This window comes from Taurulus bubalis (genome assembly GCF_910589615.1).
Source record: "Taurulus bubalis genome assembly, chromosome: 12".
NCBI classification, from domain to species: domain Eukaryota; kingdom Metazoa; phylum Chordata; class Actinopteri; order Perciformes; family Cottidae; genus Taurulus; species Taurulus bubalis.
The window spans coordinates 8279472-8302517 of record NC_136600.1 but is presented as its reverse complement, the minus strand read 5'-3'; the positions used below and the strand labels follow the sequence as shown (position 1 = coordinate 8302517).

The window sequence follows — 23046 nt, the reverse complement described above, 5'->3', positions numbered from 1 at the left end:
TGAGTCACCGAGCGGGCCGGCCGAGGCTGTGATGCGGCTTGTGTGCGCATGCACGCAGTGATGATGAATGGCTGTTTAGTCTGTCGGGTTTTATAGTATTTTTAGTGGTTTGCTTCACCATGACAGGCGGTCAGCTAACCGGCGGTCACTCTCTCTGCCAGTCATCCTGACCCATCGGTGGACAAGAGCGAGAGCCGTAAAGGACCATTAGCCAGACGGACAGTCTTTTTAACTCAGCCCTCTGCTTCCCTCTTTGTCACAATTGCTTGCAAACAGACTTTCAGTCCTTCACTTGCCTTTTAATGTATTTCTTCTGATGTATAATTTCAGGTTTTTATGTAGAAATATACCTGTTTTTTTGGGCGAATTCCAAAGTCTGTGTCTTGTCACTAAATTAAGGGCCGAATCTGACTTTTTAACTCAAATATGACACTGTCGTTCAGAGAGGAGGAAAATGGACAATCTGAGGATTGCAATCCATTTTCTCTAGAGGTCCCACGATCCGGCGGGCTGCAAGGTAATCATTACTCATGTACGAAAACTGTCAGTTTCGTGTATAAAACACTTCTTAATTATGAAAAAGAAATCTCTTAACATTACTCATGGCTATTGCAAATTATTATTCCAAGTTTAAGTTTGGAATAAGAACACCAGGAGTTGGCAGTGCAATGCTTACATTAATAATTTAAGAGAGATTAATCGACGAACAGGAACCGTGGTTTTGTCTCACTGAGATGACATTCACTGCTGTGTAATATTTACCATCACTACAGTGAATTTTATTGTGAAACCAAGAAAGCATTTTCTACAGTTAGTCATCTGTTGATGTTTGATGCGCTGTGATTGGTTGACCAATCGGTGACTGCCGTCCCTGCAAACCCCAACCCGAGAACCCTTTTAAAGAGTTCTACCCTCCTGCTTCCTCAAACGATGGCTTTTGGATGTGTTATTAATTATTAGATCTATGATTTGGGGTCCATAGATCATTCTAGATCTCACATGCAGCAATTGACAAAACAATCTCAGCTGAAGATCTATTTAATATAAATTTATAAATATAAATTCTGGAGCTTTCTGACCATATCACATGATCTTCTTCAACAGGAGGTTTTTAAATTGTAGATGTTTAAATGTCCATGTTTTTGAGACCAAACTGACCTTTTTAGAGCGAGACACTAGCAGATCCCTGGAGACAATAAAACTGTGTTTTCACGCGTGAGCTGTAATGTGTCAGCTTTGTTTGTGAATGTCATGTTAAAGTATTTCTGGACATTGACTTTTTTTGTGCAAGTGTGTGTGTGCCTCTTTCCATTTTGGAGCCGCAAACGTGGAACGCTGCTAAGTATAACTTGAACTTTCCCCAGTTTGCCACACTCTCTTCCTCCCCTCGACATTTTCGAGATTCAAGACTACCACTGTGGCCTGGAACTTTTTTTTTGTCTTTTTCTAACCTTGTAAGCTGTGACCGGAAACCCACGCTGAAGACCATCCGGGTCCGGATCCCTGACAGGACAGGGTGCAGAGCAGCTCTCCCTCATTGCCGTTATGGCACCGAGGGCTCCGAGCCAGACCATCCAAATGCTGACGTCACCCCCACTTATGTCCGACTGCAACGAGTGGAAGGAGAGGAGAGGAGGGATGGAGAGAGAGAGAAAGAGAGAGAGAGAGAGAGAGAGAATAAAGTGATTGGTTTACCGGCCCCCTTCTCCGTGACGCATCAAATAAAAGAAAATAAAATAAAAGTGCCGGAGGCCTAAATTATCACGTTCACCTTAACCGTGTACTCCCCGGTGTTGTTTTAGAGACGAGTCCAAACCAAAGGCACCGCCTGCGGCTAACAGCCCTGCTGACCGCGATGTCTGTCACTGCGCTGGATAAATAATAAACAAAGTCAGGACAAAGGTCACTAGGTTTTGGCAGGGAAACGACCGCGAGCCTTCCTTGTTGCTTTACATACCGTTGGAGGTCCTCCCCATACCCATATTTTTTTCAATCAGTTCCAGTGACGAAATGGAAACTTGAACTTGTGTTTGAGTGATTGTATGTTTTACTGCCTGAGGGTAGACATCTTTTTTTACTGGTTTCTCTGGTGTTCAAAATGTAAAATTAGCGCGTAACATGACGTATTGTCACCTTAAAGGTAGAGGTGTGTAGAATCTGAGGTGCCACCAGACTTCAGGTTTAAAAACGGTTGACACATTATTATCATCATCATCCTCCTCCTCCACCCTGAAATGGGTTGTTCTTTACTTCGCACTATAGTTTGGTGAGGAATAACTGACATGGACAATATAACGCACGTGCATATCATTTCCTGAAATAAATAAAAGATTAAGTGCCACACCTAGTGGTGGAAGCGGGTAGAGCATTCACAACTTGTATTATTAACCAGGATGGGAACAGTTGTCCATTTTTATTTTGTGTAAGTTTCTAACATTTACACAGATTACTGAAGTTTGAGCAACTTCTCCACCAACGTCCATAACAACGCAGGCGCAGCTCATCTCTTGTGTTCGACGAGCAGCCGGCGCTTGAATGTCCCCGAGGGGAGTTTCTGGTTCGGGCTGAAGGACAGTATCTCCCTCCATTGACAGTCTCCTTGGTCAGTCGGTGTGAGAGACCCCACTTACTTTGTATTCACGTCCCGGCAATTACGGGTATCATTCATTTCGGAGGAGGAGGAGGAGGAGGAGGAGGAGGGTAGTCCTGGGTGCGCGGTAAAAGAGGCGTGACGAGATGGTTGACTTGCGGGCCACATCATTACGCACAGTATGGAGATAATTGTCTCTTTTTGGCGAACCTTCTAATTATTCAATCGAGCTATTGTCAGCGGTAGAAAGCTGGACCTAGTTAGATTGACTGTGTCGCAATTACTCACTTAAATATTTTTGTATTATTTTGTTTTAATCTACAATTAAGATGAGATTCTGCACTTTAATTAGAAATGTGTATTAGCTATCCATAACGACCCCCCCCCTCCTTGTTGGATGATGCCAGCTTTTTACGCACACTAGGACCCAGAGGCGACCTCTCACCGGCCAATGCGCGCGGAGGGAGGGCTGGGGGGGATGGAGGGGGGCTAGGGGGGAAGGGGGGGGGGGGGGGGGGGGGGGGGGGGTGTGGGGGGGGGGGGGTGGGGGTGGGGGGAGACTACACTAAATGTCATCCTCAACATCTTAAATACGAAGACAGTCTCCAAACGAGAGGTCTCCACACGTGACGCGCGGTGAGGAGAAAAGACAGCAAGCATCAGGACCAGTCGGGAGTCAAGTCACCGCTCAGCCTCAGCGGACTCACACCGGCTCGCGCGCTGCGCTCTGAAGAAGAAGAAGAGAAGGAAGAAGAAGAAGAGCACGCGACACGTGTGAGTTTGTTTTTCCTCCGCGCCGTACGGGACACTGACCGGACCGAGCTCGAGTGAGGAAACGCAGGTAAAACGGAATCTAAGCTTTTTTTTTTTTTTTACAGAGAGGAGGAAAGGACACACACACACACACACACACACACACACACACACACACACACACACACACACACACACACACGCACACACCCCTCCTTCCTTCCTTTCACCGCTACCACCTTTTTTTTGCCTCCTCCTCGGACCTCTGTTCTCTCCTGGAGACACCAAGTTTCACGCACAAAAGAGGGATGCTGCGCGTTGCCGAGCCGCACTTGCACTCAGAGGGGACCTAAAAGTGGACCGGAGCGGATTTTACACTTCATCTGCAAAGGTACACACCGACACGTTATTTCACGGAGGGTCCTGGCGACTATTACGCACGGCTGCGCTTCTTTATTTCTTTTTTTGGGGAGGAAAGGGGCGTTTGAGCAGCGCGCTTTGCAATCTGTGATTGTTCAAACACATTAACACACAGTAGATCTATCCTTTTCTTCTTCTTCTTCTTGTTTTTTTGTTTTTTTTTAACCCCACCTACTTATCAGTTCACACATCAGTGTTTAGGAAGGTGTTGATTTCATTACACTGTTATCACAGTAACCTCCTTTGTCATTCTCCCCGCAGCGCACCAAAGCGGACACTTTTTAAAAATGATCCCGATCGGCGGCCAGATAACATGTCGCATCTCGTCTGATGTTTGACACATTCGCGGATCGACGAGAGAAACTGGAGGAGGACACTAGAAAGTCAGAGAATCCACCCCAAGCCGCGCCGGCACCCTTTTTTCCTTCTTTTTTTTAACTGGAGTCCGAACAAACAGATCGCCGTCCAGATGCAGTTTCGACTCTTCTCCTTTGCCCTGATCGTATTGAACTGTATGGAGTACAGCAACTGTCAGGCGCCGTCGCACCGCTGGAGGAGGAACAAAAGAGGTAAGACGGGGTTGTAGCCCGTAGGTCCGAGAGCAGCATCCATCCAGGTGGCTTTGAGAGAGTTTGCGTGGGTCACGGGAGGCAGCCTCAACAGTCCTGAACAAGGTTGCTCACGCGCCCGTGTGCGCACAGAGCGAGCAGAGTGGGCGGAAATTCTGAAAAAAACATAAAATATTGATGACTATCTCAGTTTGATTTAATAAAAAAACATAAGAAAAACATCACAGGTGAGAGCGGCCGAACTGACACAGATGATTGAAATTCACAAATATATTATTTATTATACTGTAAACCACAATTTAGTTCCGCAGCATCTGATTTGATTTATTAACCTATTAAGATACAATTTTCCACATTGTATAACGATTTCAGAGCCGGTAGCTAATGCGTAAAATGTGCGCAAAATTGGCCACGCGTGTGGCTCTCCAAAAGTGAGTTATGAAAACACGCGTTGCGTCATTGGATCGGCTAATTGTACTTGAAACCACGTGCACGTTAACGCCACTTCCCGAAGTTGTGGCCCCCAACAAAGGGCTCCCTATATTATTTACATGTGAAAGTGCCCAAAAAGATGCTGGTGCGGATCGGTCTATTGAGAGCGGGCGGCTTATGGGAGGGGAAGAGGGGTGTGGGGTGTGTGGGGGGGTGGTGGTGTATGGGTGGGGGTCGTATTGTTGGAGTTATTTACTGAATAGATACGGAATCCCCTTCCTCTGACTTATGAATTGCACACATCCCCTAAGCTGCTTTTAATTGATCTCATAACCACTTTGAACAGTTGGTAGGAAACCCGCATAACAATCGCTCAGCGGAGGCGCGGGAGTTGAGGAGGGGATCAGCCCCTTTGCAAATACTACTCCATGCTCCCAATGAATGGGGAGACAGTCGGATTAGCAAAGTGGCCCCCGCCGGGCCCTACACACACACACACACACACACACACACACACACACACACACACACACACACACACACACACACACACACCGGTGACATAACACACGGCCACGTACTGCAGGGGTGACCGTGAGAGGGGTCAGAATAGCGCACATGCGGACCACGTCGCAGACTTTTTTATTTGTTTTATTTGGGGGGGGGGGGGGGGGGGGGGGCAGCACAGTAGAAACAGTCATTTAAAATCACTGGGGAGGGGGTCTCGTAAACTGTGTGGCAATCACAGTTGTAATCATATGCGCTGCATGCCAGGGGAACCTCCACACTCTGCAAGCCCCTCCACTGCCCATCTGCAAATAATCAGGCAATCACTGCGGGGTACTGGCACACACACGTTTTTCAGCCCCTCCGTGTGTTTCTCTCAGGAGGACTGTGCGATCTGAGATAGTACATACGAGATAGAATGGAATTTTCAGAAGTAGGAACAATCTTTCTTTGGTGGGGGGTGGAGGTGTGGTCTGCCTAAATCTGGAGGGTGTTTTGGATGGTCAAGCAGCAACATTTGTCTTACGGTGCCCCTTGTGGTGTGTGTGTGTGTGTGTGTGTGTGTGTGTGTGTGTGTGTGTGTGTGTGTGTGTGTGTGTGTGTGTGTGTGTGAGAGAGAGAGAGAGAGAGAAAGCGAGGAGGAAAGAGAGAGAGAGAGAAAGGGGTGGGCTAACCAATGGGTGTGAGATCAAGAGGTTAACTTACACATTTGACCTCAAGAACCGCTTTAGGCTGAGCACTATAAGCTACACATTGTTATCCCCCTAGCTCTCAGAGCGGATGTAACACTTGTCAAACTAATCCCATGCAAATATGTACAGGTTTCGGCCTTACAGTGATGTTGGAGATGTGTGTGTGTGTGTGTGTGTGTGTGTGTTTGTGTGTGTGTGTGTGTGTGGGGCGGGGGGGGGGGGGTGGGCATGGGGGGGGCGAAGTGCCATTCTAGGAAGGGGTGGCAGCCGGCCAAGTTTTTGGTATTTGCTTCCTTCCTTTATTTATCACGGTTATATTGAAAGGAGCATGTGTAAGAGATCATTGTCCAATATAGGCTCAGCAATGCTCGAATATTTTTCTAGCCCCCGAGGTTCCTGTGACAGCTTTATACACAGCCCCCCGTCTGGCATGCACAGGGAGCTATCCGAAACCATTCAGGAGTGCTGAGACCCAGGCACGTTAGAAAGAAACAACCCAAAAAAGAAAAAAGTCAATTTGGCCACAGTCCGCTTCCCTTAGCTTTATTTTTTGTATGGGTGACAAAACACATCCTGCATAATTTAACAAATGTCTTTATTATTATTATTATGTATGTTTTTTTACAAGCATGAAAGAGCTTTTTGCCGTTGATATACTGAGCCGCAGCCGCATGGTGCTAGTGAGGTGCAAAGGCCGGAGATGGTGTTACAATTATGGGGACGTCAAGGAGAAAAACAGTCATTGAACATGAAATGTGTGAGCAGAGGCAAGATTGGGATCTTCGCGTGGTTTCTGGGCCGATCTTGTCTTCGCTCACTCACTGCATGGCATGACTCAACCTCCCATTTAGTTGCGGTAACAGTGCATATACATTTTTTATTTATTTTTTTGTTTCCCCGATTTACAACAGATGACAAAACATATAAAATTGACACCTCCTTACCCCCCGTGCAGCCGACTAGAAGCAGCGGAAATGGTGCCAATGAGCCCTTCTATGATATCATAGCTAGACACAAGGGTATTACTTTTCATTTTTATTCTCTGGCTAATGATGCCACCTGCTGACTACATAAAATCAGGCTCAACTACCAAGGCTGCCTGGAGGAACAGAGGCGCACACAGTGGGGCCCTAAGCCGTTTAAACAGGTAATGAATAGGTAATGGCAGTGGAGATTGGTGAAAAGCTGCCATGCGATACCGTTAACCCTTCCGGATCCGTCCCGAAAGTCACACATTTGAATTCCCAGCGTGTTTCAGGTCATATTCAACTGTGTAATCTGTCACTTTAACAGCGTTCCCAGATGTTTCTGAAGGACAGACGTGGTGAGACGAAGCTGATGCAGCCGGGCCGAGGTGGAGGGAGTGAGGTCAGAGAGACGCGGGACACCAAAACACACAGAAAACTGTTGTGATTTGATGCTGAATTTATCCGTCTTTCAACAAAGAATCCCATAAAAAAAACTTGTTTTAAGTATATAAAAGAGTGTGGGAACTTGATAGGCTTTGTGGTTTGTTGATATTACAGCGAAAGGATCGGATGATTTGGAAATTCTTATGTCGAATGCCTCGTTTTTGGGCTGTGTGAATTCGAGAAGAAAAAAAATGAGAGCGTCGTTGGATGCAGATAAGTCATTCAAACACAGTGGCCTCTCCTTTCTGAAGCCCTGGAAATCCGGCCTCAGTGTTCTGAACGCTCTCGCACAAAGTCCCAGGTTTGTGGTGTAAGTGTTAATGTTGGAACGCGCCACTTCGGCGCAATGTAATGCGCTGATTAAGTGTCTGGCGGGGAGGAGGAGGAGGCTTTTCTAAACCAGCCTCGTCTTCGGAAAAAGTCACGCGGATGACACGTCTGTCAAGGCTCGCTCACGTGATGGCACTCTTAATCCAGGTGATGGGAGCTCGTTCCATTAAAACAGAAGGCAGTTAGTTTGGCAGCTTTTGGGGGGATGAGGAAGGCATATTTAAACAGATCAGCTGGAAACAGCTGAATGTGAACAGCATCACCTGAGAGGGATTACAGCGAGCCGAGTCTTGACCTGAGCCTGAGCTCCGGCGTCAAGGAACAGAGCTCTGTCTTTGCTCTCCCAGGCCCCATCAGCCATGCCTCCGTGAGTGTAAATCTATGTGTGTGTGTGTGTGTGTGTGTGTGTGTGTGTGTATGAGAGAGGAAAAAGAGCAGGGGGGTGATACACAGACTCCCCCGCAGGTGCATGTTCCTGATGGTCTAATCAAGACATCAAGTCCAGAGCAACCTGTGCACCGCCTCAAACCCCCTCGACCAATCGCGTCCACGCTCTGTCTCAGGGATTATCACGGCCATTAAGGACAATGATTCACTTATGCACCGTATTGATAAATCACATTAGTCTGACCCGGCCTCCGAACTCTGTCGAAAGACTAGCTCCTTGTTTGACCTACTAACCCATGCATGTCGATCCTGGCCCGTAGTGCGGCTCCCGCTCCGAGTCACAGCGGTATCAGATGAAGCCGGTGAAAGGCTCCTCAGTGCGCCTCATGCCATGCTACACTGCCGGGAAAAAGAAAAAACCAGCAGAGGGGAAAGAGAAAAACATGCAGTGGCATGAACTTTATACTGGAGAGAGAGAAGGAGAGAGAGAGGGAGAGGGAGAGAGAGATTATTTCGGGCACGTGACAAAGCAGAGGATGATCAGTTTCCTTTGTCATTGTTTTCCTTTCCAGACAAAAAGACTGGATTCGAGTCGAAACCTTTCATCCCATGTTTTGACGTGAATGGAACGAGGGAAGTTGGAGGTGAGAGGTTTTGGGGTGTCGCTCCATGTTTCAGTGTTTCGCGTGGACGAGGAAGCTTGTTCTGAAACCCTTTTGCACATCCATAACGTCGCAGTGGAGAAACTTTCATCGTGAGCGGATTCGATTCCTTCTTTCCTTTCCATTTATTCGACACAAGAGCATCTTGTCTTCTCCTACGCTCAATCGTTGTCGTCAGAGGAACCTATATGCTGGCAAACCTAAATGCCAAACAGATGGGCTTATTTGAGGCTACATTTTAACCACGCTGTAAAACCTTCATGTGTTTTTTCTTTTTCGGAAATGTGAATTAAAAGAAACTTATTAAATCAAATCGTATAATACGCACCACGGCGATCGGAAACTGAAACAAACAAACAAAAAAACATCAGTGTCCCTCCGCAGCGCAACGGTGATTTTGCGGCCCTCACCTATGCCCGCGTTGCCTCAACCGCTTACTCCCCCAAAGCAATTATGCCTTGAAACGTTTCCTTATAAAGCTACTAAATATGACCAGCCAATTTGGTCCGATTCTCTCAAGTTTATTGGGCCGTAAAAAAAAAGAAAAAAATCTAATGTGGGAATCATTTCTAAGTGCCACACATAAAACAACAACACATAAGGAGCTTTTTTTTTTTGTTGAAAAAAAATGACTCATGCAAGGGCTTCACAGGTAGGAGAGCTGCCCAGAGCCGGAGATGGAGCGCCTCAGGCTTACACTCAAATGAGCTTCCAGACTACTTCGCTCTCACATTACTAATACACACCTCTGAAAGAATTCAGTGAAGAGCTGTTCCGAGGTAATGACGTGGGCACAATAGGCATCCATTGTGTTTTTCCCCCAATGAATTTAAACACGGGAATTTTTAACCATTGTTGACCAATTTCCCCTTTGCTGTCTACAAAGTAAAGCAGCTCAGTCAAACTTCAACTTAGCTTTGGACTTATTTATTTATTTTTAGCTTAGCATAAAAACTGAAAGCAAGGGGGACAGCTAGCCTGGTGCTGTCCAAAGTAAGGAAATCAAGCTACTTGTACCTCTGAAGCTCGCAGATTAACCGCTATATCCTGTTAACTTTACACACACACACTGACACACACAATAGTATGTCAATTTGTTGTTTTACTATTCCATTTATTGGGTTGGAGCAGTTGCCAGGGAACTTCCAAGTTTCTGATGCACTACAAGAAATAGTTTTTGTACGGATTATGCTAACATGTCCATTTGTGAACTATAGAGGTGTTGGCAGCATGAAGCTAGCTTTCAAGTCTTTATGCTTCGCTAGGCTAGCTCGCTGCTAGCAATAGCTTTATAGTTACCGTACAGATGCGAGACAAGTGTTAATCTTCTCATTTAACCCTCGTGTTGTCTTGGGGTCAAAATGACCCATCAACACACATACATATACACTCGTACACGGGTCATTTTGACCCCTAAGACAACACAAGGGTTAAGTTGACAAGAAAGTAAATTGTGTACTTCATTTAAACTAGTACTTTTTTTGCATGCAATTTGATAACTTAAGCACCACGGCTAAGTCATAAATTATGGCTTAGCACCACGGCTAAGCAATACATTTGATTTCCCACCTGCCCTAAATTGTGTAGAAGAGCTGGTCAGATGATAGGGTCCACGAGCCCTTGTGGGACGGCCTAATGTCTAATGTTTCTGGAGAAAGCCACGCTCTGTATCTGCTCCTGTTTGCCATGTCAGTGTGTGTGCTTGCCGACTAGTTACCTATTTTGTATCGATCTGCAAGGCCTGGAAATCTGAAACTCCAGGAGGCCCCTTGATACCGACGTGTGCAGAAACAAAACACACACATACCAACTCGAGCTTGGCGATAAGGGCTGTTAGCATCGATGCCTGTTTGAATGGCCGCCGCTCGCTCTGTCAACAGCGAGGCATGGGGCTCCGATCGCTACCCCCCGTGCCCACCCCTTAACACTCGACAGATGGACACAACATTTTTCTTTCTTTCCCCCCTCCTCTCCCTGCTTTTATGGGACCTCTAATTATGCTTACACTCCACATCAAAATAAAGCTCAGCATGCAATGCCTTTGACATGAAGAGGAAGTGGGCTGGTCAGATGCAATAAACAGTCACTCTGCGCAGCTCGCCTGTAATTTGGTGGCCCAAGTATGGACGGGAAGAGACAAAGGTAAAGGTGCAGCCGCCCCCACGGTTGCACACTGAATTTCCATCTGTGGAGTCACAAATTGATATGCTTCAGTACTGGAACCTTGATAACTAAAGGACCTGAGTTTTTTTCTGCCAATGGGATGATGAAGTTGTGTGAAAGATAAACCCAACACGCTTTAAAAGACGTGCAAATGTGTGACAGGATGGTTTAGCCCAGCCCCTGATAAATCTGAGCCAGGTTTTGTTTGGGTTTTGTCTTGGTTTTGGCGGAGTGTGGGGTTAATGATTGTAATTGGGCTCCCCTTAGACTAAATGATGACTTGCCCGTGGAATTAGAGTTGGACTAGTTGGGACAAGAGCTTTGACTGCTACAGTGAGAAAGCTTACCCTGGATTTTTTTTTTCTTCCCTTTTTTTTGTTGTTGTCTTGGGCGTGGAGCTGTGTTGGTGTGGTTTATTCCTCTATCTCCCAGCTCTCCGGCGCTGTGGTGTGAGGAAAGGGAGGGCCTCATGGCTGCCTGCGGAGTGCAGAAGCACCCGGTGTGTTTTTAATCAGGAACGAGGCTGGGAGTCATTACTGGGCCTCACCATTGAGCTCATTGTCTCTCTGACTCCCTCTGTGGAGAGAGAGGAAGGCTGAGCGTGAAGGGGGGAGGGATGTCTTAAAGGGTCGCCCCCTCAAGATTTATGTGGTCGGGCTAGAATGAGCAAAGTGATGGAAAGAGAGGATTTACAGACCAGAGTTTTGACATACATGTATCTGTTATCAGAGCAAAGCAATACGATTGTAGATTCAATCACATAATTGAAGCTACAATGGGTCATATTTTGCCTCAGGCCAGCAGAGTGCATCACTTTTTCCACCGGAATTGTTCAAGCTCACACCACAATAACCGTCGCTCGTCTTGATGAGCTGTGTCTTTGATAACCGAGCGCCTGTGTCCGACTTCACACAACTTCTAGCTAACTACGCGAGCATCCTAGATGTCAAGCCCCATGTGACGGTGCTTTATGTTATACAGCAGACGGTTAAACCTGCGTCAACATATTTCTTGGCCACTTGGGGGTGGCAGAAACAAGCGAAACACAACATTGACATATAATCATCTCATGAAGTTGATATGGTTGATTTGCTAGCAAGCAGTTTCCTTTTTGTTTTCAATTTCAGCAGACACAGAGCAACGCTAGCGTTCATGTGGAGTTGTGTTTCTGGCCGAGAGGCAAATGTAAGTCCAATATTTGATATATTAGCTGTGGTCTGGTCTCCACAAACTCTTGAAGGAAATATGTGGCACTTTAGCTGTTGAGACTGAACTAAAACAGTACATTTTCTGGTCGTAAAACCAAAACAATGAGCTGAAAAATGCTAACAAGCGAACTAGAGTAGCATATTACACATTGTCATTGGATCCATTGTTCATCTCAAAATATGTATTAGATCATCCTTACGGTGAGGATAATAAGATATGATAAGAAGTTGGATTTCTACTGTCCAGCCAGACTGAACGGCGACCTTGCTGGCAATCAGCCTTTCAGTGGGTGGATCCAACATCACGTCCATTTACAACTTGCAGTTTTGCTCAGTTGAGTTGCATGAGGGAAATACAGCTTTGTGACAAATTAAAAAGGAAAAAAAGGAAGATAAATGCCGACTCAGGGTGAAGGGTTTGACGGAGAAGTAGGACACCATGACAATGAAGGTTTTTCGGGTTGTAACCTGCTCTCTGAAGCCAAGATGTTTCTCCACCACTGGGCTCCACCAACAGAATGGCCCCCGGTCCCGTTCGCTGTAAGGCGGTGCATATCTGATTGTGGTCGTTGTTTGTCGTGTTGTTGCCTGTGTTGACTTAAGCCTATGTATGTTTTTGTGCCGGCTCCGGCCGCATGCCACGCACATAGTGTAAGACGAGAGGGCAGCAGTCTATTTGTTATGACTTTAACGGGGCACATTTTTATGTTGCACCCTGTCAAAACGGACATCAATTGTGGTGTGCTGCTTTGGACTTTCTCCACCAGGGTTTCTCACTAATCTTGTTTTAGGGTCCAGACAATGAAACAAGGCTGCGGTAGAGACGAATGCTTGAACAAAATGTATACAGCTTTGAGAGAATAAGAAGTCCATTAACATTTCCCAGATTCCTTCACTCCCCCCTTCTAGTTATGCACTTGTATTACATCTTGGCTGACTTCTCCTTAACTGGATATTATTTTATTTGGACTGGGGCCAGGTCTCAGGAGCAGCGGCCTTAGCTGTGTAAACAGCTGTCACCAGCAGGAGTCATAACTAATAGGTATCTGTAGACAGGGGTCACATGTAGTTTACATGTTTACCAGCTAATGGCTTCAGAGATGGTACTGCCTTGGTGCAGTAATGGGCAGTCGTGAAGTGTAATGGACAATGTGGGGCTGGTTATCATCACCGGTGCACATGAGCGGCCAGAGCAGTGTTAAAAAGAGTTTACATAACTTTAAATGTCGGATGGTTATTTTCGCAGAATAAGAGATTGCATCTAAGATGTTCTTCTTACCCTGACTGCTTAGAGAAGAGGCGACAACTGTGGTTGACTTATTGCAGATAGATCTCGGGCACATCCGGCACCTCAGAACATTGTTGTGACAATCGCCAATACATGGCAACCAAATTTGCTGCTCATTTTCTTTAGGTAAACACTGTGGCGTGTAGGCACAAGACAAATACAGCTCCATGCATCCGTTGCTCGCATGTAATGATACACTTAGTGACCTCATGCCACTGTGGGAAATCTGTTCAGATCCTGGGAGGTGGTGGGAAATGAGGTCCGGGATCCAAAAGAATTAAAGTATAAGTATATTTAATAAAAAAAATGATAGACAGCTTATGCTCCCGCGCGGGCCCTTTAAATCCACGGCGCACTTCGGACACAGGTCCGAACAGTTCGCTGGGCGGGTTAAAAGAGACCGAGCGTTCGCGCACCAGTTAGTTTTCAACTCATTCGTGGGACTTAAGGTCCTTCCTATTGGTTTAATGTTTTATTACTTTTCTAAACATATTACTGGCCCTGCCGTTGGGGGCGGATATAAATTCCTTCTTCCGTCTTCTTCTTCTTCTTCTTCTTCTTCTTCTTCTTCTTCTCCAGATAGGGTAGTGTCCATAATCTCAAAAGTCAGTATTCGGCTCCGCCCCCTCAGGCGAACAAGATAACTACAACTCCTTAAAGCACTAGTCAATATATCATGCAGCATGCAGTATTTGTCTAACATTCATTCACACATCAATCATTTTAGAGTAATAAAAGTGACCTTCATATGCATACAATTACAAATCCCTCATAATAATATCCCTTATTAATTATCATATTTCATGCATTGTAATGTACACACACACAACTCATTTTACATAGATGTGTAAGTCCAAATGTGACAAACTGAGCTTAAAAAACACTACACCACCCAGAGATTTTGGATGCAGGTCTGTTTCTTTATCCCAAAAAAAAATCCCTTTATCGCAACGTCTAACACCTCCGTTAGATTCTAGCTCACCTGAATACCAAAGCACACTTTTTTTTTTCCTTCTTTTTTTTGTTTTGTATGTGGCAACAGAAGACATTTCCACACCCAGCAGCACACACTGTACTTTTACTGAGAGGAAATTATCTTTGCACCACAGTCGTCGTTTTCATTTCGCTTTATGTGCTCCATTTTGGCCCGTGGAGGCCACTCATACTTTATGAAAGCATTTATTCCAAGTCTCCCTCAAAGGGCACCGTAGAAAAGAAATGTGGGCTCCTGAGGGCTGAGTGTGGCCTTTCAGAGCCAACACAAGCCGGTTTCTGTTAAGAATGCCAGGCGGTGCCAGCCCTCTTCGGGTGCAGTTTTGTGGTGGTGTGAGTACATGAGGCCAGATGTGATCCAGACACCTGCCGGAGTAGAAGGTGGCGACTCTCGTCTGGATCCAACAAGCTGTATATTACAGGCATGTGAAACACCTCAGATGAACCTCTCTCTAAAGTCTTTGTGTGCCTGTACTTATATGTTGTTCTAGACATGGTCACAATTAAAGACAAGTGAAACAACATATTGGCTGGTGGCAGCTTGAATATCAGCATTAGTCGAATAGTTAACCCTCTAACCACCACAAGGATCACAAGTAAAAGTGTGGCCTTTAATTTGGTAGGAAACCGGCTTCAGTTAGGCGAGAAAACAAGCAACGTTGTCTTCTTTTCCTATGAGAGACCTAAAGTAGATATTGGATCCAGCCCATTTTTGGGGTTGGGGGGCAGAAAAATAATGCTTTGATGTTTAGGGTTTTGTTGTTTTCTTGTGGCAGGCACCATGTGTGAAAGTGAGACCATGTCTGTCCCCTGTGGTGCACTCCACTTTTGACCCTGGCGCTCACCTCACATCTCCCTTTTGTGCTCGGTGGGCACAGAGGGGGTGTGAGGTTGTGTCTTGTTAAATGGTTAACGAGGTAGAACTTTGCAGCAGACGTCCCGCTTGAGATCGGTATGAAGGGAGGCTGAGGCAGTTAGTCAGCTATAGGCGTTTTTTGAGAGCAATTTGTTTTTAATTTCCCTTCCCGAAGAGATTGCACTTCGCATTGATCACAACTGTCAACTGTTATTCGGTTAAAGGAACTCGCTCGCGGCGCTTATCACATGAGTCTGAGCGACGGTTTGACCTCGTCGATCAAGCAAGTCTGTCTTTTTGTCCATTGTCGTTCTTCCTCCGCAATGGTTTCTGTAACTAAGCCAACTGCAGTGTGTAGAAAAATCTGCTTCCTGTTTACACCGCCCGGCGCACGTGAGTGAAGGGTCATGTGATATGCGTTTTCAAAGGTTGCCGTGTGAACTGAGATCATTTCGAAAAATTTGTGTGGATGTAGCCTCATAGCCCATGATAGCATCCCAGAGCACAAGGTGAACAGCTGTACAATCCTACAGCTGCTTGTGCAAGCAGGAAGTCACCTCCTGCTGGTCTTTATGATCCCACTCCGCACCATCGGTGTTTTACCTCTTAATGATCCATGCAGCTTTTTCCTAATTTCCCTTGAATGAATGATTTGGTTTATTTTTTTCATCAGTGACAGGAAGTAATAATACACTATTTTTTGATTTTTATACATCAATATTTGATAGTCTTTTTGTTTACGATCTGTTTTAGTGTGACACTTCAGACTCGCCCATCTGGCTTTGAAGCTACAGTATCTGGTGCCTTTTGGCAAGTACAAACAATCCACATCCAACTCTTCTGTTTCTCAGATGTGTGAGCTGGAAGTCGGGATGAGTTTAGTCAAGGTGATGACAAATGGGGAAGAGGGAGGGAACTGGGGTTTGGGTGGGAGAGACAGAGCGATGCTACATGGGGTGCAAATATGCCAAGCATGCCCGCTAACTTCCACTGATCCTCGATCTCCTCCTGCACCGAGGAGAAGCCCACGACCGGGTCCCACTCAGCTGTGTGTGTGTGTGTGTGTGTGTGTGTGTGTGTGTGTGTGTGTGTGTGTGTGTGTGTGTGTGTGTGAGTGAGTAGGTGGGTGTCTGTGTGTGTGTGTGAGTGAATTACTAGACTTCTAGCACGTTGAGCTACAGGTGTGAAAATTAGGTGTGAGGTTTATGTGTGATAAATTACCAACATGTGGGCTAATTGGAGCCACTCCACCTTTTTCCTCCAACCACTTCTTTCTCTTTTCCCTTTTCTTCTCACTGTCAGGGGGGGAAAACACATTTCTCCCACAGCTTGAGTGGATTTGAGTGAGTGAAAATATTGAAATACCAAAATGTTCTTTCTTTTCGGGCTCATTTCTTACTTTGCACCGCTTGTACTTACTTAGTTTGTATTTTATTGGTGTCTGTCAAAAACTTGAAGGGAAAAGTAGGCAGTTTCTTGGAACGGAGCAGATTTATACGAGATATAACAAAGACTAATCACATTCTTTTCATCCACCTGTGTTATCTTTTCTCCGTCTTCTAAAGGGAGGCATACTTCACCTACACAATTTAAAGATTTATTGGGATGAAAGACTTTGAAATATTCAGTAATTCCACAAGAAAGTAATATGTTTCAACTAAATTTCTCAGATCATCATTTGCACTGCCTCCATACTTTGTTTTCAAATCCAACTTTTTATAATTTATATGCTGCCCTGCTATAATATTTCTTGAGGTCCTTTAATTGTGATGCCTCGTCAGTGCAAATCCTTCACTTGCAAGTAGTTATAAAGCCTACTGTATTTAGCAAACTGCTCCCCGGACAGTTGAGATAATCTTTTCCAAATGTGGCATGCATCCTCACTGGACTCTCATGACTAAAAACAAGTATTTGTGATACTCGTTTTTAGTTTTTTTAATTTTGCAGCTAAAGGCCAATGGGTTTTTGACCAAATACATTGACAAAGAGGCCATGATATATCAGGTCCAATCTTGTCATCATTTCATCACGTTACTTCTTTAGACAAAACTTTCAAGTTTCAAGTTGACAAAATCTTCAAAGTCTAAGTGCTTAGTTTATCCATAGTTGCCATGGTGCTTGGAACCCACCAATTTCCATTTGCAGCTGTATTTAAATGCTAAAATACAGATCTCAGATCATGTTGCATTCATGGAACAACACTTAGGCACGGTGTAAGTTGCTGAGAAACGGTGGAGATGAAGTGAAAAATTACTTTCACGAGAACTTTGAAAGAATGAATAAAGAGGGCGACGAGAGAGGAAGAGCTGGCAAGAAACGTAAACCACATGCTCGTCTTCCAGTGCCTTCCCAGAGAGAGGGAGAGAGAGAGAGGGAGAGAGAGAGAGAAAGAGGGATAAAGTCTATCCCCGTGAGTCATCGATGAACTCCCACAGCGCCTCCATTCCCGAGTGTCGTAAAGTCCTTTTGCACCTGCGCTGACCAACCGTGGCGTATGAAGCGAGCATCACCGTCAAGAGAATAAAAAGCAGACGGCGAGTGATGAACTGTGTCACTCAGCAGGAAGTGCCGGGCCCGTTTAAAAGAAAAGGAAGAACACAAAAGCGGTGATAAGCGAGACACGGTTCTGGTTTTATTCTTTTAGCGTGTGGAAGATCCCACGGCATGTGTGATGTACCATGCATTATACTGTGATTTTGGGGTGTAACCACTTCATAGCTGTCCTATTATTATATCAAATCCACCAACAAAAATAAAGCGGACCTATAAATGCAGCATCACCATTGGTTATTTTTAAAAATACTAAAAAAAACCTGTCTTTTACAAAGGATTTTTCCTTCACTGTAAGAAACATTTAAGCTGACTGGAGGTTTGCATTGTTACAGCGCATTGTTTAGGCTATGTTGACATCAACTGCGAACGGATATTCCGTTGTTTTCAACGCCCGACTGAACTGTAAAACCATTTTATGGGACCGCGACTCACAGTGAAGAGGCGATGCTGTTACTTGACCACCACATCAAGGTCATTCTCTCATGTTTTTCCCTCCCGTGTGACCGTTGAGCTTTCCGTGGCGGTCACATGTCTGCCATGGTCAAGGGCATGTGTCAAGTGTGCATCATTGTGGCAGAAAGGCTGCAGCGCATACCGTGTGATTAGGTCAGCTAAGTCACCTTTTATTTATAATTTTCCTCAAACAAGAATTATGAGGTCTCTCTCACATCAGGCGATCCAGATGTGGGTTTTGACCGAGGACATGGGATTTAAGTCTTAATCCGTCATAAAGATGTTAATAAGGAAGTGAACTAAGCGAGGGTCTTCATAAAGAGTTGGAGAGAGTGCAGGGGTGAGGAGCCACGATGAGTTCAGCTGGACAGATGGGCGAAAGGTGCAGAGTGTTTCCAGATTGACTCAGAAACGCGGTGTCTCAGTCCGACTGGCTGCAGGTCCAGAAGATGCAGGACAGAGAGTATCAATACACACACAGGTAACATTTTCTGGATAGTTGATGTAGATTCAGCCACTTGTTCTAATAAGATGGCAGATACATTGATTTAGTGTGGGCTAAACTAAGACAGAATTGGGGGCACCTTTGACCCCGAACCAGCAAAATCATCCACTTAAAGCGAGACGATGTACAGTCTGAGAGAAGAAATACTGTTCTAATAGTTTTCCATTTCAGCAAGTGACGGCAGTACTTAAGAGTATTTACGATTTAGCATTATCTCATGATTGTCACTTGTAGTTGCAGTGGCAGCTGTTCAGCAGTCACATTTCAAAGATAGTTCGACCTTTTTGGAGATATACTTATTCAATTTCTTGCTGGGAGTTAGATACTCTCACATCTGTATGGAAAATATGTAGCATTAGCTTACCTAAGCATAAAGACTGGGAAACGGGATACAGATAGCATACAAAAAATTTTTTTTTTAAAAACGACAGCTCCAGGAAGTTGCGGCTCCTGAAAATGGTCTTGATCTTCTCCATTGAATTCCAATTGAGCATGAAAGAAAATTTGCGTATTTACCAAAATGTCAAAGTAACAACAGTCACTTTGTATGGTGGCAATGTGGTCATCCGCTGAGTCAAATGTAGTTTTCTCACCTGAATGTGTCTCAACCTGTTGAATCACACCAAAGTAAATTACCTTGAGCTTCTGTTTTATTGTGCAGTAAAAAGTGCAGCTTTTAAATTGGCCCCCATTTTCCAGTTGCCTGTTTGAACCGCAGCTGCCTGTTTTACCCATTCATATAAACCGCCACCCTTTCAAGTGAGGGTTCAAATCTCTGTGCTGCCCGCCTCGCCCGGTGGATCTGTGTCACAGGAACATTTTGGCCAAGCTAATATGTCTGACAGCAAATGTGCTTGCTCAATCTCATGCTGCAAAATCATTATAAGCAGCAGGACTGTCCTAAATTCTAAACATGTGCTTACAGTACGATCTGTTAAAGTAAACCGGGGGGAAAAATGTGGATCCTAAAACCTGACTATTTCCAGCTGGAAAGGAGTCGGAGGCAAGTCCAACATATTTTCTGCTAAATTGGAACAGAATGTATCCCCCCCCCCCCCCCTACCCCTTCTGTTTTTTCTCCACCATTTTTTAGCTAAGTGCAACTTTCAGTTCCATGACAAATGAAGTCACGGGCCTGAAAAGCGGGCGGTTTGATGTCATTTTTCCATGTACCAGCTTTTAACGAGCTTGAACAATGTTGAGACGTTATAACGCCTGGTGAACTCTCAAGTGCGAGGGGTTGACACTGTTGGCTCTCCGGCCTTTTACTGCTACACAGCGTGAGCCTATATGGTTAGTTGGTTGGAACAGAGATCCAGAAAGCGCCTGTTGCCTCTCACGGTTTCCATCCGCCGCCCCTCGGCCGGTGGCTGCAGTGCCGCTCTGTCCTGTATCTGCCCCTTCTCTCTCCCAAGCTTTCTCCTTTGCCTCTAAAGTGGAGCAGCAGTAAGCTTATACCATCATTTAGGAGGGAACAAGGGAGGTGGACAATAAACAATAATTGTCTCAGTGCCACGAGAAAAGCGTATAATTCTGTTGGTGAATGTGATGCTTTCCACATGAGAGCACAAATCTTCTTGACCTGCTGCTGCTATACGACTCCAAAACTTGAGGTTTGCAATCGCTGCCTCACCACCATATGACATTTATAGTTAGTATAGATGTATTGGATAAACATGTTGTCATGTTACTTGACAAACTTTCTCGTATAGACTGTACTGTAAGTGCCTTTTCCAAAACAATGGCCAGTGTGGCTGCTGGTTAGTTGCATTCAGTGCCTGTATTATTAGATTTACATACCAGAGGCCCTTGGAGAAATGGAGGAGAACTGTGAGAATAGAAACAGTTGTGTTTTAATATAAACTCTTGCCCCCTCCTTTGCTGAGTTTGGAATTCATTGCTGTGTTATGATATTTCCTCATGTCTGCTGCATTTCCAGATCAACTTCAAGACAGACTTTTTTGTATCCAGTTTGTATGAAACATTTTCCATTCAGTGTTTAGTGTTGAAATGATACGTGAAGAAGATCAGCTAAGGTCCAATCAGAACAGCCGTCTCACAAGCCTCTGTTCTACCTCTGTGCCCAATATCATCAACTACTTAAAAATACTGTAGTCGACCAACTGCATTCTCTTTGGATTTTTACAGTGGAAAGAAATAATCCTTATGAAAGTATTGGTAGCAGGTTAAAGAAATATCCTCTATGCTCGCTGGAGCTGTTTGGTCGACCAGCATGTGATTGAAGTGAACAGCTGAGAGGTAAGAAAGAGGCATGTAATCACTTCTTAAAAAAAAATATATATATATATATATATATATTCTGATCTGACAGACCACAAAAAAAAAATCTTACTTCTGATAGTAACATCTTTTGACATCATTTCATCCCATTTTGTCCATAAAACATGCATAAAGACATAGTACTAAACTTTTATTAAAAAAACTTTATGTATGGCTACATAAAGTATGTTTATATTTTAATATATTTCTGACACCATAATGCATTTTCTTCTAGGTATTATTTAAAATAATACAAATGTCAAACATAAAGAGTTGAAAATGGTTGCAAAATATCAGCAGCGCCAGCTTTAAAATGTTTTTTTAATTATTTTTTTTTTACCAAAAACAGCATCAGTGAAATTCTATGTAAGAATGTCTTCTTGCTCTCAATGTCAAGTCCGGGACTCTAAAAGAAACACAAAAATGATGTGCAATTTGCCGTGTTAAGGTTTCGGGTTGCAGAAAGTTGGAATGGGTCAATGTTAATGATTTCATGGGTAACGGTAGGTGAGTGGAAGGCAGGAAGTGAGCCGGCCGTGGGCGGAACCCCCTGTATATGTGGAGGTTTTTGGCAGCCTCGAGCGCAGTCTGTTACGCTTGTTTTGGACTCATAAAAACGTACCTGAGACAGAGTTTGGGTTTCTGCTGGATCTCACTGCGGCCCTAACTGCTCTTGAGCTGTTTCAGATTGCTGCGGCACATTAAATAGCCTAGAGTTTTTTTTCAGCGTGAGAAATACGATGTGTGGCGGGAGGGCGTGACTTAAGACCGAAATGCGTGACAGTCACGCTCAATGCGTGACACTTGAGAGCCCTGTGATGGCATAAGTTAGCAAGCTAATGTTAGCTATGTGTTAGCAAGCTACTGAGTTAGCTAAGGCATTTGCAAACATAACACATAACTTTCTGATTTATCCACATTCCACCAAAACACTAGTTGCGTATTGTCAAAATGTTTTAGCTTTACTAACAGAACTTTCGTTAGCCTTAAACAGACATTTGGTTAAAAATGCTTACCGCACATAACGTTAGGCATATTGAGTATCAGGATGCAACAGCTTTCCCATTGTTCCTGCTGATGCATCAGTTGTGGGTTCTCTAACCTGTCATACTGCATCCCAGTATGTTGGGATGCCCCTTCTAGCAGAGGAACATGACAGGCATCTTAAGTTGATACAAAGCCAATAGGGCATGATGAATTGTTTTACCCTCAAGTGTGGACGGGACTCAAACATGCTGTGTCTCTTTAAGAGTGGTACATCTTCTCATCTAACTCTCAGCAAGAAAGCGAATTAGCTGATGTTACAAAACGTCAAAATTGCCTTTTGAAAACAAACACATTAGTTCAACTTGAGGATGCAAGGTAATTGTGTCACACACAATTCCTTCATCTAAATGTCACAATATATTGTTGATGAATGTATATCCTTCATGTGGTTCAGCTTTGTAGCATCCCTCGGCCTTGTAGACATTTCTTTGTCGTATCCAATTCGTGCAAGGGCTTCTTCAGTAATGTTCATTTGGACCTTGGCTTTTGTAAATACAATACTTGAGGCTTAGAATGATCTTCAGTTAGATGTCAGAAGTGGGAACTGCGGATTTGTTTTGCTACACGTAATATGTATTCTGTGGTTGAAACCGTAGACGGTATCGGGTTTGTTGTGCACAGGGAGTGGCACAATGGCGTGTACGCTCCTCTCCTGTTAAAAAAAACCCCAATATGTATGGTATCCATAATTTCACAATGATCACTTTCTGTGTGGCTGGGTCGCTTCGGGTTCGACGTGACTGACAGAAGAAACGCGAGACGAGTCGAGGCATTACATTATTTGTGGGAAAAGAATAAGCCATGGGAGGCAGTCGAGCATGTGTCAAAACCCGGTTATCATTCGGATGGACTGGGTTTGAATGTGTCTGCTCTTTGAGAGCAAGAGAACGACACGATGTGCAAAAACAAAAACCACACCCATAACTCAGAACACATCCCCAGCACA

General features: G+C 44.6%; 1 protein-coding gene across 3 annotated transcripts in view; it reads left to right on the top strand.

The window, feature by feature from the left end:
• Positions 1–4222: 4222 nt before the first annotated feature.
• Positions 4223–23046, top strand: part of rspo2 (R-spondin 2) — a gene marked incomplete at its 3' end in the record, with an annotated part of 52474 nt that continues 33650 nt past the window's right edge. For all 3 annotated transcript variants that reach the window (XM_079227733.1, XM_079227732.1, XM_079227731.1), the window contains exon 1: positions 4223–4332. In XM_079227733.1, the coding sequence (XP_079083859.1) occupies positions 4233–4332 (100 nt within the window). In that variant the 5' untranslated portion in view covers positions 4223–4232. The remainder of the gene's footprint in view (positions 4333–23046) is intronic.